The sequence below is a fragment of the Netta rufina genome, assembly GCF_964035555.1.
Source record: "Netta rufina genome assembly, chromosome: 22".
Lineage (NCBI taxonomy): Eukaryota > Metazoa > Chordata > Aves > Anseriformes > Anatidae > Netta > Netta rufina.
The window spans coordinates 9,184,989-9,201,319 of NC_140146.1; the positions used below are offsets into that span (position 1 = coordinate 9,184,989).

Here is a 16,331-nt window from a genome sequence, read left to right on the forward strand (position 1 = left end):
TCAAATATGTAACTGTGGTTTATTTGGCTTCATAGGAAAAACTTCAAGCACTCCAGCCTTGGAACAAAGCAATGGCCCTTGAGGCTAAGAAAGAGGAGTTGAAAATGAAGGAGGCCACCTTAGCAGAAGGAGGCAATGTTGCCAAGGAAATTTTTCTCCATAAACGACTGTTACAGCATGAAAGAGAGAAACAGTAAGTATTCATTCTGATACCGCTCTCCCAGTTGCTTACTGATGCTCATGCAGAAACACATTGGATCTCTTAATCAGATTCTGAAAACATGACACACATAGTACTGTCTCAAGAGAGAACTCATTCTTGTACTCTGCATGTGTGATATATGTGTAGCCTGTTTTAAGCAACTTGAAATTTGAGCTTATGTATTATTCAGAGAACCAAAGTTTGGAGCCTGTGTTCTGATTACTGCAAAGGAGATAAACTACCCCAGGAGGGCAATTCAGTGAATCTAAACTGGATGCTTGAAATAACTGTACTTCTGTGTTTCCTGAACACTGTCCATATAAACACTGAGTGGCTTTCTTAGGCTTTTACAGACCAGCTTTGGAAGATTGCACTGTAGTAAGGTCAGAAACGATGTACTCTCCTTCCTGCTTTTTTTGGTCAAAATCGCTCTTCTGCCTTTTAGCACAATTGACAGGAATGTGCTTGTATCTCCTCTGCTCTAGTGCAAAGCTTAATAATTTCATTAACTCCATATGAAGATGAATTTGAGCTAAGGTACTAAACAGAGACTAAATAAGGCTTCAGTTTTGATAGCAAAAGTGGTATTATATGCATTCTAAAAATCCTTTTCATAAAACAAGTGGATCAGTTTGTACAGATCTGCAGGAAATATTTAACTCTTCTTAACTTTAATTTTTTGTTTCTTTTCACTTTGCTTGGTTTTTCGCTTTTACTGTTTCCCTTTGCAGGCACAGGGGAGACAAGGTTGCTAGTCTTAATGTTAGCTGTGTTATATGAAGAGGTGAAAGTCTGTATTAGAAGGGATCTTTAGCCTCCATAATATCTGTTGCAGAAAATGGTGTGTTAAGCTGCTGGTATTAAAACAGATTAAATGATCTGCCAAGTGTGTCACGGAAGTATAGTCATACACAGCATTGAATTTCTGTCTTCCAAGCTCAGTATGTATGGCCTTACCTTTTACCCTTCTTTCTCTCTTTATTAAATCCACTGGATTTCAGATAGGCAATTTTCTTTAAACTGCTAATTAAGTTTGGAAAACTTTTTTTTTTTCAGTAATGATGACTGATATGTTTGAGAACTCCTCAACTTTTAAAATGTTCTAATTTAATGTTATTAGTAAATAACCATGGTTGGTTTAATGTTTCTTAAAATATTTTATTACAGAGCATTTAGAGAACAGCAAAAGTCAAGAAAAATTGAGATTGTATCTCGAATTTTACAAGAAAAAGCATCTATTTGTAAGCAAAAAAATCGTCAGTCATGTACTAAGGCAAGTAAGAGTGGTGGTAAACTTACGGATTCTTTACTGTGGAGAAGGAAGACGTGGCACTATATTGAGAAGACCTGCGGACATCCAGCTGGAGCAATATCACAGGTAAGCAAAGGTCTAAGAATAACCATCTTTTTAGTGTTTTTTTTTTTTTTTTCCTCTTGTTTTTGTTTTTGTTTTGGTCTGAAAGATAGGAAAGTGAGGTTTTCTTCTGCCTCTGAATAGCACAGGCTACAACCAAATACCAGACAGTAAAGTGCAAGTGGAGGGTAATTTCTCCCATTAGATCTCTTGATGGTTGCTAATCTCTCTTTTCTAGTATTTTTATGAGATAAGCTTCCTGTTTGTTTTTTGCTTTTGTTCTAATTGATTTGTACAATATTAGAGGGAGTACTGGCCTGGAAAGAAACAGTGGTATGAATTGAATCCCCTAATGAAACTAGTGGTCTTCAGGTGTGTTTTAAAAAGGGGGAGAGGGGAGTAGTTGGTGGTGGAAATAGCAAAAAAAAATTGCACAGCTGTTATTCTTGTGCCTGAGGTCTAGTTTCTAGCCTCCTATAGATGTTTGCTACTATAAGATTTTGTTTGAGTTGTGTGCTTTAGGAAGGGATTGACTTAAGTTGTCCTCTTCAGCCCTGAAGGTTTATAGACCAGTCACTTTGTATTAAAAGATGCCATAGGAGGCTGTTAAAGTAATTGTCCTCTAATAATTTTTAATGATATCTTCAAAATTTATTTTCTCTCACAAAAGTTAAGGTGCTCACCAGCTGAGGAACAAGCTTATGGAGAGAGAACTGCTTTTGTAGGAGATGATGTGCTCTGTGAAAGTGTTGAAGATGAGAAAGAGAAGGACAAGACCTTAGTAGAACCAGAGTTCCCTGGACTTTGGAGTCAGGAATATGACTTGCACAAGGTAAAAGTTGTGATATCTTCCCTTAAAAATCAGAAATAAATAGATGTGGATATAGTTAATAGATGTGGATAAGTTAAAGTCTATAAAACTTAGAAATTATTTTTAAAAACATGTTAATGGATTAGAAAACTCTCATTTCCCTCTCTAGTAGTTATACATATCTGAAGTAATGATACTGGTAGCTGCTGTTTTATGAACCTTGCTTAAAAATAATTAACCGTTCTTGCAGTTAAAATGCAGTCTTTATTACTTAAATACAGAAATTCGGACGTGAGAATGTTATTAGGATACTTGCTGTTTGACGCTATCTTTGTAGTTTTCTCTTAAGGAGAAAACAACACTTCAATTTTAGTTCAGAGATACGTGAAGACATACATCACATCATATTCACTTGTTTAAGTTTTAAAACAAAAGAAAACTGGACATGACTTTCTGTCGAATTGGCAACACAGATTACTTTATGTGGAAACAATCTTTTCTATCCCAAACCAGACAAAGAAAAGTATATTTTCTCCAAACCAACAGTATTCTGTGCTTTAAACAAAGTAAATAATAAACAGGTAGAGTGGAATTTTGTAGTTACAATCTTAAATGTTATTCCAAGGTATCCTTCCGTATACTGCTTTTTTGAGATGTTGATCTTTAAGAGCAGACTTCAGAATCCATCAGAAAGTAGCAATGTCAGTATGTATCCATGTGCTTCAAATGAAAGAAGCACTGTACCATAACTGAAATGTTCCAGGGAAGTTAGCTGATTCTCTCTGAATGTTTGTTCAGGAAGTGGAGAAAATAACCCATTTGCTGCCATTAAAAACAGAATGTTCTGGTGCTGGATGAATATAATACAAAACAATTGAAAATAAATTAACTTCTTCATATACAAGTTGGGAAGCTGAGTTTGATCTGGAGAGTAGCAAAGGCTGGCCAGGTACTTAAAGATTCTAATCACAGGAATTTCTACCTTGATCTACCGATTCTATGATCACAGTTACTTCCTTAGGTCACAGTGGTTTTTATTGATGCTCCTTATTAGGTATCCAACAAAGACATGGATACAAAGCAGGTGGCTCTGAGTGCAATGAAAAACGAGAATTGTGAGAAAAAAATGGAGGAATTCCAAACTACAGTTTTTCACAAGCAAATAGTGTCTGGTCATGAACCTAAGGGACGTACTTTCTATAGAAAACCAAGCTACGTTCATTTCAAGGTTAGTGGCCATTCTGCACAGTGTCTAACCCTGCCTACCAGGGATAACTTGGGTAGACAGCTAAGCACCACACAACCACTTGCTCGCTCTGCCCTCCCCCAAGTGAAATAGGGGAAGAGGAAAACTTGTGGATTGAAATAAAAACTGTTTAAGTGAAGTGGAAGAAGAGAAAGAAAATAAGCAATCCCAAGGCAAATGCTCAGTACTCCCCATGTGTAGACTGATGCCCAGCCAGTTCCCAAGTGAAAGGTGGCTAGGCATCTATTGCTGAGCACGATTATATGGTGTGGAACGTCTCTTTGGTTAGTTTGGGTCACCTGTTATGTCCTTTCCCAGCTTCTTGTATTCCCCCCAGTCTATTCACTGCAGGGGCAGGGTGAGAAACAGGAGGCCATGACTCTGTGTCATGTATTGTTGGGCTGTAGCTGAAACGTGAGTGTATTATCAGCATGGTTTTGGTCACAAGTTTAAAACACAGCACCATACCACTTGCTATGAAGAAAAACAAGTCCATCACTGCCAAACCCAGTGCATTGAATTGAACATATGTTTAGTCAAACCTGAAACAGTGCTTGCCTTTTTCTCTAGCAATCTGTCGGGGAAGTTATATAGTCAGATTAACTAAGATACTTAGTTTTAAATACAAAATAGTTCCTTTATTAAGGAAATTTAAATAATGTTGGAAAGATGAGCAAATGAATGGAGCACGGTCTAATGAGATGTTTCATCCTTTTAAAAGGCAGTACAACTGTTACCTATGTATTGTTTGTAGATGCGTTATTAATATAAGATAATCAAGAAGGCCATGACTTCCACTATGAAGTGAAGGTTACAGTTAGCAAGTGATCGTAATACTACAACGGTCAGGAAGAATCTGAGTTTATCAGTTTATTCCTGTATTATAAACTGCAAGCATAAGAAAGTACAGTGTTCTGCCTGGTTTTTCTTCGCACTCAAAAAGGCTGCCAGTGCAGCCAATCAGGCAGTAATTGGAACTGTCAGAGACACGTGCTGCTGGGCAGACAGCCTGCAAGGCTCTGCTTGTCTTGTGGTAGTGAATACCCAGTTACACAACTTTCATGGCAGGAAAATACAGACCAGCTTGGCACATTAGCTGTGCATACACCAAGATAATGTTGCCATGTCTATGAAGTATGAGTTACCAGCTCTATAGGTTGCATCTTTGAATTGGATTTGTTTGGAGCAGGGCAGTGCTTTCTGGGTTCATACAATACTTTGCACTATAAGCGTGACTGTGGTAAAACTAGTTGCCTTGGTCATTACATGTGTACGTGCTACTCACTGTAATTCACACCTTGTGTGTTATTCCTTTATAATGTGTTATTCCTTTATATAACATACCTTGTGTTTGATATTTCGAGGATTTTGATGTTGGTAAAATCTACAAAAAGAAGATAGTTTTGACAAATGCATCCTACAGTGTTAACTTTTGCAGACTGGTGGGAATCAGTGAATGTCTGAAGGACTTCATCAGCATTCAGTAAGTAAAACTGATTATAAACAAGTTGCTTCTTTTACCTTTGTATCACAACAGGAGATATAACCAAGTTCCGTAGCAAATTAAGATAGATAGATCTTCATTAGATACACCTAAATTCCATCCTTGTGTGATGTGGAAAAGAACTGTGTCTCAGAGCTGAGAAGAGACTTACAGTCTGAGCTGTATGTCATTGGCTCCTGTAGTGGTGAGAGGGTGCAATCCCTAATCTGTGGGAGGCAACGTACACCCATGGATACTGCTAGCCCTGAGCAAGTAGAAAGCTTTCTTCAGAAATGTCAGACCTATTGGAAAAAAAAAAGAAAAGGATCTACTTGTAGGTACAAAGAGGTAAAATACTTCTGCCAGGTACCTAGCAACAAATAACCTACGCATATTTTGAAAATATCCGATATATCTAAGCTTTCATGGTGTCAGCTCTTTATATCTCTTGCACAGTTACAGACATAACATTTGAGAACTTATTTCAGTTGACAGATGCTCTGTTTTCCAATGTAGCAGTAATATTCTAATGCTTAAAGAGCATTATTACATCTCAGTGCAATGGCAATCTATAGCAATTTGTTCTTAGTGTCGTGTGTCTATGTGTGTTTGTATATGTAACCCATGGTGTTTGGCAGCACATACTCTAAATCAAACTTTTATTTTATCAAGGTAACATTTGAAATAGAAGGGGCTATTCCTTCAGGTCTTTCTCGGGAGAAAATGTTAAGTGACCTGTTCTGAAGCTCAGCATACAGTAGCTTATTTGCCTGTCTGCTTAGATTTTACATTTCTGTATTGTGAAAAGTATTCCATTTCTGTTTGAAAACATTTTCTCTTGGTTTTGTTGTTTTTTAGTTCTGTTTTAACACAACTGTGATTAACATATATATTGTGTTTCAGTGTGGCCCAGTTTGCTCAGGTATTCCCATGGCTAGCAACATCCAGTTACCTGTTTTCTCTAGCCTGTTTTCATCAGGCAGAATAGGGCTCTAGTTGTGCCTTAGTAATTTCATTTAGAGAGCAGCTGTGAGACTTCTTGTCTTCTGATGGGCATTTTGTTTGCATCCCAGAGACCATGAAATGAGGCATTGAAGTGACTGGCGGTTGCTATTCAAGATAATTTTGATGCTGCTTGCAGCAGGCAGCACGTTCTCTGATTATCTGCAGCAACCTGCTTTTTTCCTCTTCATTTCCTTTTTGGATAGTCGGGATGTTAGAGTAGTCCAAATTGATAATGGAAGACTGCTTCCTAGCTGTTTGAATAAGCGATTGCTCCACAGTATTAGTAATAACATTACTGAGCTACAGCTTCACCAGTTGCCTTGTTTGTAAAGTGACTGCAATAATTCTTTCCTTTTAAAAGCTTTATAAGACTTTCTGAGTAAAACCTCAAAGAATCAGCCTTTGTTGTTTTACGGTTACACTAGAGTTCTGTGGTTTTTCATTAATCTGTCCCTCGTGATGAGACTTTCTGGAGTAATAAATTAATCCAAGTGGAAAAGTATTATATAAATATTCTTTGTCATGTTTCATACGTAGGTTCAGTTTGGAATTTTATGTTGCTTATCTCCATAGGTTTGAGCCACCTGGCAAAATGTCTCCTGGAATGTCCTGTGAAGTAGGAGTAACCTTTAAGCCAGCGGTAAGCGCACCTAAGTGATGATTACACTAGGATTCTCATCACTGTGTAACTCACTAGCCTGATTAACAGTTTAAGAAAAATATTTTTATCAGGAAAACAAACTACAATTCTAGAACTGTGTGCATGTTCAAGCGCTGTTGCATTGTAATATGACGTTTTCTAAGGGTGCATTTTAGAAAAATGCTTATCAAAAGATATTGTCCAGCTCAAATTAGCCAGGCAGTTAACAAAAACTGTCTTGGAGTGCAAATGTAGAATCTGTAGACATGTATTTCAATATGTTAAAGAATGAGTAAAAATATTTTTCATCAGACTTGATCAAATAGACTGAATCTTGCAAATTATTTGGCTGTGGTTTTTGTTTTTGTGTTTTAGATAGATGAAAATCTGGAAGGAGAAGTCATGTTTATGGCCCAGACAGGTTCTTTTTCTGTTCCATTGAAATGTACAGCCAAGACATGCATTGTAAGTGACTGCTTAAATATTTTCAAGTCAGCGTAACTGCAGAAAACTTAAGATAACATAAACATTATTTAAAATATTTAGTAAGAGGTATTTATATTTCTTTTTTTTCCTGTTAAATGGATAGTCTCTTCACAGAAAACAATTTCTTAGCTTCCAGTAAGACCTTCCCAGTATTGGGAGCAGGATACTACTAGCAAGTTAACCAAGTTGTCTGTCTGTTTGGTGCTTGAGCTTGAATCGTATGCCTTTTGTTATCACATACCCAGTAACAACACAGTTGGTGAAAACTGGGCATGAAGTAGCATATTACTCTTTATACTGGTTGTAAACCATGAAAGCTCAGAGAAACAAGATAGGCATGGTAAAAACTGATATGTAGTCACTGTATGACATTGAATGCTTGCTTGGCAGCCTGATGCTAGTAAGACCATCTTACTGTAGTACAAGAGTAAAAATGTTGAACTGTTCTGTAAATGTTATCTACCTCCAGAGTAGCTACCTGAAGAATGAAGAAAGCTGCTACTATGAACAAAACTTAACCTGTTGTTCCCACTCTCATATAGTGGACTGAAATGCAAGTGGCTCAGTTTAACGATACATTTTTCAAATTAGTTGGCTTCTACAAAAGGACAGAGTGCCCATAGTTTGTCATTATTTGATACTGTCTTTGAAATGATAACAAGAACTTTGAAGTCCTATTCTTGAAAAGGTGGATGCTTATTTAATTGACATGGCTGACTATCTAGGATAGTAGTAATGAATAGTTTATCTTCCTACAGCTGGCACTAGATAAAGTGCTCATTGACTTTGGCACTCATGTGGTGGGAGAGACAATTTTACGGACCATCAACCTGACAAACAATGGCGCTTTGGGAACAAGATTCAAAGTTCAGGCGTCAGCAGGTGACAGTAGTACACGCAGAGCAACAGCAAAATCTTCTCCTGGAAATACTGTTCTTAAAACCAAGTTTGAGCTATCAGGTGAATCTGCATTTCTAGGCATAACAAAGTCCAATACATACATTATCCTCGTGAAGCATTGTTATCCTGCAATGGGAGGCTTGGTGCCTAATATGGACTTCTGGACTAGAATGAAGTTGTATGGCTAAATAGAAGTTTCTTTCTAGACATTTCCATTTTCCCTCCTGTGGGCTATGTTCTTAGGTTTGCGGTATTGACCAAAATCAATGTATTTGTGCTGTTTGATGTTTAGTAAATAGATGCACAATTCCCATATTTTTTATTTTTTCAGAACAACTTACTCAAGGTGCATCAAGTTTCAGATCAGACCTAGACACAGATAATGCACATAATTTAATGGAACCTTCTGAAGAAACACCGCATGAAATTATGCTGGGAAAGGTAGCAAATATCCTGAGTTACAAGATTTTCGGTAATCTAAGCCTCCATCAAAGGGAATTGTCTTGGCTCTAGTGTGAACTGCTTAAGTACACAGTCTATTTCAAGCCCAGTATTACAGTTAGTTGTTAAAATGAAATAGCATTACATATTAGTCCTTTATTTTGATTTATAAAAAATATTTGAGCTGAAGGAGTTTCCATATACATTTACATTTCCTATAATTTAACTTTTTTTGTAGTCAAACTGATTTTTCTGCACTGTCAGTTCATTGTTATATGAAGTCACAAACTTGAGCCATATTGAAGAATGTGGGTATAAGAGTTCAGATACTAGCTCTTATTAGCATTTATAGCTTCTTCCTATCCATAAAAAAGCGGGAGCACTTTACACTGCAATCAGCAGCCCTAGGCAGATTCTTTATGTATCAGGTACATAATCACCAATATGATGGAAACACTTCGGTTAACTACATAATCTACCTGTCATACAGAGTTTTGCAGTAAAAAGGAGCTCAATAAGATTCTGACCATGCCTGGCTGTGAAAACATGTCATCCCAAGCTTTTCCCCCAACAACAAACCTTGTAAGGAGTTACGGTACATTTTTCCCTTGGGCAGTTTATTCCATCTAGTTACAAATGAGGTGTAGTTGTGTGTTTGTATAGTAAGAGCATAAACTCCTTATTTATTTCATTACAATGTAGAGCTAATGACAGTAAGAGAATTTGACTTTTATTAAAAATGTGTTACTTCCTGTTTAGGTTACTGAAGGGGAAATCGGACCCTTCAGCTCAGTCAAACTTCAGATTATATTTATCCCAGCTATCCCTGGGGCAGTATGGGCAGAGTTTGTGATCGTGTTTGACAACTCAGACTGCAAACCAGTAAGTGAATTTGTGTAAGACTTGCTTCAAAACACTGCTGAAATCTTACTTCTGCTTCCAGTAAGAATTACAAGAGCTCAGCTTCTATATTAGAACCAGGAGAAGCAGGTAGAGGACAGATACGTTTATAGATGTAAGAAATAACAATGAGGGCGTTTAGAATTACAGTTCTGTCAGAGCTGATGGTAGGTAACTATAAATCATGTCCCCATTTTTTCTGATGTGCTGTGGTTGTCAAACCTGTTGAGTCTCTCAAATTTCTATGCAAGTCATCCCAATATTCCCATTTCATTAGGCATCTGGAAAATATCTAGTGTCCTGGATATAGAACTGAATGTATTTTCCTTTATTCCCAACCCACACAGTTTATTTTCTTTCTGATACATCAGCATTGGAATTATCTAGCATGCAGTAGTGAAACTGATGTGTGAAGGCTGGGACAGATGACAACTTTAGTTACCGCTTTAGCATATTTTAATTCTGCATTTTAGTGAAAGCCAAATTCTGCCTGGGAACAGTTCACAGAAGCTTGCCAAAAAAAAAAACCCACCACCTTCCAAGAAGCTCAGTAGGCCAGTCTTGGCTCTCCCCGTGGTCTACAGATGGAGTAGTCTACAAAAGGAGCTGCAGAGGCATACTGCAGCTTCCTGTGGGTACCCTTTCTTTCAGCCCTGGCAGGGAAGGGTCGTTTTTCTCCATGTTTGAGTTATGTGGTTGCTGAGGTTTGTGGTGATTCTGCTTGAGTGAGCAGCCGAGCTCCACCACAACCGCTCTCTCACTCCCCCTCCTCAAAGAGGAATGGGGAGAAAATATGATGAAAAGGGCTCAAAGGTTGAGATAAGGACAAGAAGATCACGCAGTAATTATTGTAACGGGCAAAACAGACTCTGCATAGGGAGATAGTAAGATTTATTGCTTATTACTAACAAGCTAGAGAAGTGAGAAACGAAAGAAACCAAAAGCACCTTACCCCCCCATCCACCCTCTTCCACCTCCTCCCCCCAAGCGGCATGGGGGAATGGGGGTTATGGTCAGTCTACAGTGCTTCTTCTCTGCCGCTCCTTCTCGGTCACTCTCGTCCCCTGTGCTGTGGGGTCCCACCCACGGGATGCAGTCCTTGCTGAACTGATCCGGCGTGGGCTTCCCACAGGCAGCAGCTCTTCAAGAACTGCTCCAGATACGGGTCCGTACCACGGGGTCCATCCCTCAGGAGAAAACTGCTCCAGCCTGGGTCCTCCATGGGCAGCAGCTCCTGCCAGGTCACCTGCTCCTGCGTGGTCTCTTCTTCATGGGCTACAGGTCCGGCCTGGAATCTGCTCCGGCAGGGGTCTTCCACAGGTGGCAGCCTCTGTTGGTGCAGGGCCACCTGCTCCACTGTGGTTTCCTCCACGAGCTGCAGCATGGAACCCTGCTCCACCGTGGTACTCCATGGGCTGCAGGGGGACAGCCTGCTTCACCATGGGCCTCACCACAGGCCACAGGGGACTTCTGCTTTGGCACCTGGAGCACCTCTCCCCCTCCTTCTTCACTGACCTTGGTACCTGCAAGGCTCTTCCTCCCTCCTCTCACTCTCCCAGCTGCTGTGTGGTGCAGCGTTTTTTTTCCCTGTCTTAAATATGCTCTCACAGAGGCGCAAAACAACATCGCTTATTGGCTTGGCTCTGGTCAGCAGTGGGGACCTTACCAAACATGGGGCAGCTTCTAGATCCTTCTCACAGAAACCACCCCTATGGCCTCCTGCTACCAAAACCTTGCCATGTAAACCCACTACAAGGTTAAACTTAAGATCTTTATAGGAAACATAGTACTACAGCCATTATTGTATTTCTTTGCTGGATAAAATAGCAGCAGTCTCTTGAATTTCTGAATTGTAGTGCATTCACTTAACACTTTAAATATTTCTTCTCAATATCTTGGGCAGCATGTTCTTCCTTTACATTTTCTGGCAAAGAATCCAAATGGAAGTGTAATTAATTGTTGTTCTGTGGCACAGTGATACCTAGGTTTTATTTTGTGAATTATTTCCATCAGTTTGTCTAATTAATGTACCTTTAATACATATTTTAGTCAGGTGTAGTTTATAGCAAAAATTCTTGCTCTATCTAGATCAGTAACAAATGGAGACTGATAAAAATAAATACACTCTTGATTTGTGTATTAACAGTTGTGCTTTAGTGCCATTGGAGTTTCTATTGATGTGCCAGTTTGGGTGCCCAATCCCAACATTGATTTTAAGATCTGTATGTATGACCGACTTTACCAGGACTGCGTTGTCATTCAAAGCAGGTAAGCTGCCTTCTCCAGCTAATGAATGACATCTTACATCACTAGGTGATGCACTGGGCTTCCACTGTGTCAGACACATCTGGTTCTCACAGGAGGCTGATGAGCAGGTTTGTTTGTGGTTTTTTGTTTTGTTTTGTTTTGTTTTTCTTGGCCTTTCAGGAGGACATCCTGACTACAAGCCCTCTGAATTCTACACTGCTGGGGAAGTTGAAATTGTGTAACCTGTGTTAGATCCCCAGGATCAGCAGTAGCTGTGAAGTACCTGGGTTAATTCATGCCTTCCCACTCCTGTAAGGTCCCCTGTGCTGTGCCTGGTCTGTGATGTAATCATTAAGTCCCTAGGGAATAGCAACCCCGCTGAGTTTCATCATGTGCAGTTGCACATGAAATATGCAATAAAGATAAATGTGTCTAAAGTTAAGTGCACAGTGGGTATAATTGATTCAGCCAATGAATTTTATGAAGAATTTTTATTGTTCTTATTTTTTTAATTTCTCACTTATTCTATGTTTAATTAACATCCATGGGAGATTTAAGAACTAGAAGGCAACCTTCTGTCAACTGTTGCTTATTGAGAAGTTCAATCACCAGTCTTTCCAGACTTGGGATATGATGCTGGATAAATCATGCCAGTCCTTTTGCATTTCCTATAAGATAGGAAAGGTGCAACTTTTCCTAACCCATACAGGTATTAAGGACTTATTATATGTATTTCCATAGCTTGGATCAGTAACGTCTGAAGACTCCTTCTGTTTGCACGGTAACAGAAGGATAATGTTTCAGCTCATCGTCTCCCAGGCATTTCTTGCTGTAATGCTCTGTTATGTGAACTCTTACTCTGTTAATTGTCTTCAGGTGCTGGGTGTCTTCACTCTAACTAATGCAGTCACTATACTGTTCCTGTTTTACCAATCTGCATATTTTAGGCTCTTTTTAAACAAGGTTGGGGTGGGTTTGTGGGAGGGTGGGGGAGAGGTTGGTTCTGTAGAAGGCATCCATTCTAAACCTCTTACCAGAATTGCAGACTGCAGAGATTCTTCACAGTTGGAAAGAAATGAGTAAAGCTGTTATCTCAGAAATTCAGCCTACAGATATGAGAAGCACAAGTTATGTAAGGGATTTTACTTGGTCTAGATAACCCAGGGATAAAACTTAAAAGTATAGAAGCAAAATAACTATCCTAATGAAAACATAAGATTTCAAAGGGGTCCCAAAGATAGAAGCTGTCAAAATGATGATTAGGTCAAAATTTCTTAACTGAAAGAAAAATCAGCCTACTGATCCTCTCTTAACTTGTGATAAATTAAGAGCACTTAATAGGTAACATGCTGCCCTTAGTACCTTGGCAAATCAAGTCTTTGATTTATCCCACTCTTCTCTCTAACTAGATGGGGAGAGAAACAAACCTAAAAGAGAGATGTTTTTTAGCTTTTAGGGTAAAATCTGACCCAGACTTGAGGGAGATGATGTGTTAGAACATCCTTTTATTCACCACCAGTACACAGAAACATCTAACAGAAGCAGAACAGAAGGAACTTCTGTACCTGGCTGTATCATAGCACTGCTGCTGCAATTTATGATACTGTAGTCTGTAGCGTAGGTAGAAGATCAGGTTTTCAAGGTAGGTAAATAGCTTTGGTACTTGAAGTAGTCCAGCAAGCTCTGTAGAATTACAAAACTTTTTTTTTTTTTTTTTCTTTCTGGTCTCATAGAGTACAGTAATCGGGAAGCATTATGCAGCATAAAGGGTGTCTCACCTGAATGCTCTCCAATATAAATCACTTTGAAAAGTAATTTAATTGGAGGTTATAACATGCACTGATGTAAAGAACTAGCATATAGCTCTCTTAGACTGTCAGCAGCCAGAAATCATTCCAGGCTCCCAGTACCTCACGCTGTGGTTGTTGATTTAGAGCAGGCCATCTGGACTGACAGCTTGTAAACCAGTCCAAGAGAAGGAAAACGAGAAGTGAAATATTTGTAAATTGCTTGGCAATTCTGCACATAGGCATAAAATTCCAAAGCAGGGTATGGTTTGTGGCTGTCACCCTATTGTAGTATGGCCAGAATTCAGTAAACTGGGAGATGCTTCCTAAGCTTCCAATATGCCATTCGTAGGGCAGATTGATCACAAGTAGTGTACCAGAGGAACTGGTAGCAGCAATTTAGCCACAACAGGACTTCTAGCCCTATAGAATCTGCTTCTGGAGGTAGAGGAGACGTTATAAGAGATCTGTGAATTCACACCTATTAAGAAGTCACCACAGTTTTGGGGAGAAAAACACAGCAGTTCTGTCGGTACGTCTCCTGACATAAGAAACACCCCTTAGGACAGCTGAACTTGTGTAATTTTCCCTACCTGTACAGACTTAATTATCTATGGTGAAAGTTTTGAGATGATGTGGATGAATGGAATTCACAAACTGGGTCCTTGTTGATGGTTTAGGTATATCATGGCCTTTCAGGTTCATTCTTTTGATTCTTTTGACTGTGTAGTGGGACGTTGGTCAGTGTTGGTTAGCAGCTTACGCAGCATTTAGTCGTTTTTGTCCCCACATAGCGGTTGCTGGTCTTCATTTTTCTGTTTCTCAGAGTATCATTGCTTGAAATACAGCTGGGTTTACTTACAGTAATTCCAAAATCTTGTTTGCTATACTTAACATAAAAGACGACAAGTGTGTGATTTTGCTGTAGCAGTTTTACACGCCCTTCATTTTCAAAGGAAGCTTGGAATAGTTATAATTGTAATGTAGAGCAGAGATGCAAGAGGGGGAGAGGGAACCAAGCTCCAGCATTGCCAAGATAGCAGTACCAGTAGCTTCGAAGCCACCTGAGCATGTCTGATCTGCTTGCAGAGCAAAAGCTACACTGCGTCTGAAGTTTGAAGTCTGCAAAGAATTGAGTAAGCATATGGAACTGCTTCCGAAAACAGGTTACATTCAGGCTCAGTCATCCTTCACTGTGCAACTGAAGTTTTTGCCCAGGTAACCTAAAAACTTTGGTGTTTTTGGCCTTTAAGATAATGTCTGTAGGAGGCTGTCTGTGCAAAATCTGAGCAAATAAAGTATTTTTCCTTCCTTCACATCTAATGACTGTAGCAGGCTGGACTTCACACTGCTGGTGTCAATGCTCTCTTTAAAAAAGATGCCAGATGCTCATGGAGGAAATTAACTTGGATCACTTACCTGTGAGGAAATGCTTTTCCTGTGGCGATGACAGCAGTGTGAAAATCTAGCAGTTGCGTTCCTGGTAGAATGTTTCCATTTCTGTGGCGAAGCTAATCTTACACAAAAGAGAAGTTTTCAAGGCAGGTGGCTACTTCACGGATCAGTGATTAAATCATTTCTGGATAAGCACTCCTGCCTTGCTAGGTAGAGTAGGAATGGTTGGACTTACGTCACCTCTGTATATTTTCTCTAAAATAGGAATGTATTGATCTTGAATTTCATTTGGCAATTTATATAACATCTTCAAAGATGCTAAAAGCATTTTCTCAGCAAGTTTTTCTTTTCTGTTTCACAAAACATCTACATATACAAACATAACTCAGTTATAGAAACAATGAATTCCAGTTCTAAAAATGTAAATACAATATCTCTTATTCACCATTGTCAATTATATTTACCGTTCCATTGTCATCCTAAAGAATTTAGCAGGACATTTCTCTACAAATATAAATTAAATGATAAATATTCTGGTGTACAGCCAAAATACTTCAGTGGCTTCTGCAGTGATTGCTGCTGCTAACCTTGCTGCTTTTTTCATAGAGGTTATTACTGGTGTGTGTTTGGATTTTCACTGATGTGCTCAGCATCTCTGGAAATCAGGCCCAATTGTAAACTGAGAGTCTAAGCACAGACATCAAAGTTCTCAGCCAGGTTAGCATTCAAGGAACTAGAAGTATTTACAATTCTTTCAACATATCAAATCCTATCAGATTACAACAGTAACCATTACGACGACATTCTTCTGTTCCTACGCTTCAGAAGCTGTAAAGCACAGCTATACTTACTGAGTGGATAGAAGCATAGCTTAGATTTAGAATATTAATCTGCCTTTTGAAAAATGAGGAAGTTTCAGAAGGGAGATTTGAAGAGATTAAGGCCACAAAATAAGTATCTGACTGTTTCACTATATAGATCATTTTAAAAGGCCTAACACACCAGAGAGTATGCGTATGGCAGAGAAAGATGAGCTTGCTCCAAGCTGATGTAAAGTACTGAGCTAGTGACACGTTTCTGCAAATGCCTTCTCATTGACTTAAGCTCCGTTTTCTCAGAAGAAAGAGCAATTGTATTAAAAGCAACACAAAAGTAAGAAGTACTTATTCAGCAAGCCCAAGAGAACAGACAGATGACTGAAGGCCCAGGAAGCTCTCCCAAGTATTCTGTGATGCTGAAATGCTTGGTCAGATGTTACAATACTAATATAACTATCTGGGTGCTTGAAGCAAAGACATATTTTCTGCTTATTTGAAGGCAAGTTCTCTAATCTGCTGACTTTCAGCATTCCCAAATACTGCATCTTTTACTTTTTCTGTATTTGGAAGTAGTCCTGCAGATGCTGACAGTCTAAATCTGATTGGTCTCTTATGC

General features: G+C 39.0%; 1 protein-coding gene across 1 annotated transcript in view; it reads left to right on the forward strand.

Annotated features, from left to right (window-relative positions):
• Window positions 1-16,331, forward strand: part of CFAP74 (cilia and flagella associated protein 74) — a gene marked incomplete at both ends in the record, with an annotated part of 41,003 nt that overhangs the window by 9,184 nt on the left and 15,488 nt on the right. The window contains 12 exons of the mRNA XM_084300247.1: window positions 36-193; window positions 1,370-1,580; window positions 2,227-2,388; window positions 3,422-3,595; window positions 4,978-5,096; window positions 6,675-6,741; window positions 7,117-7,206; window positions 7,986-8,187; window positions 8,459-8,568; window positions 9,328-9,450; window positions 11,615-11,736; window positions 14,592-14,720. Coding sequence (XP_084156373.1) covers window positions 36-193; window positions 1,370-1,580; window positions 2,227-2,388; window positions 3,422-3,595; window positions 4,978-5,096; window positions 6,675-6,741; window positions 7,117-7,206; window positions 7,986-8,187; window positions 8,459-8,568; window positions 9,328-9,450; window positions 11,615-11,736; window positions 14,592-14,720 — 1,667 coding nt within the window. The remainder of the gene's footprint in view (window positions 1-35; window positions 194-1,369; window positions 1,581-2,226; window positions 2,389-3,421; window positions 3,596-4,977; window positions 5,097-6,674; window positions 6,742-7,116; window positions 7,207-7,985; window positions 8,188-8,458; window positions 8,569-9,327; window positions 9,451-11,614; window positions 11,737-14,591; window positions 14,721-16,331) is intronic.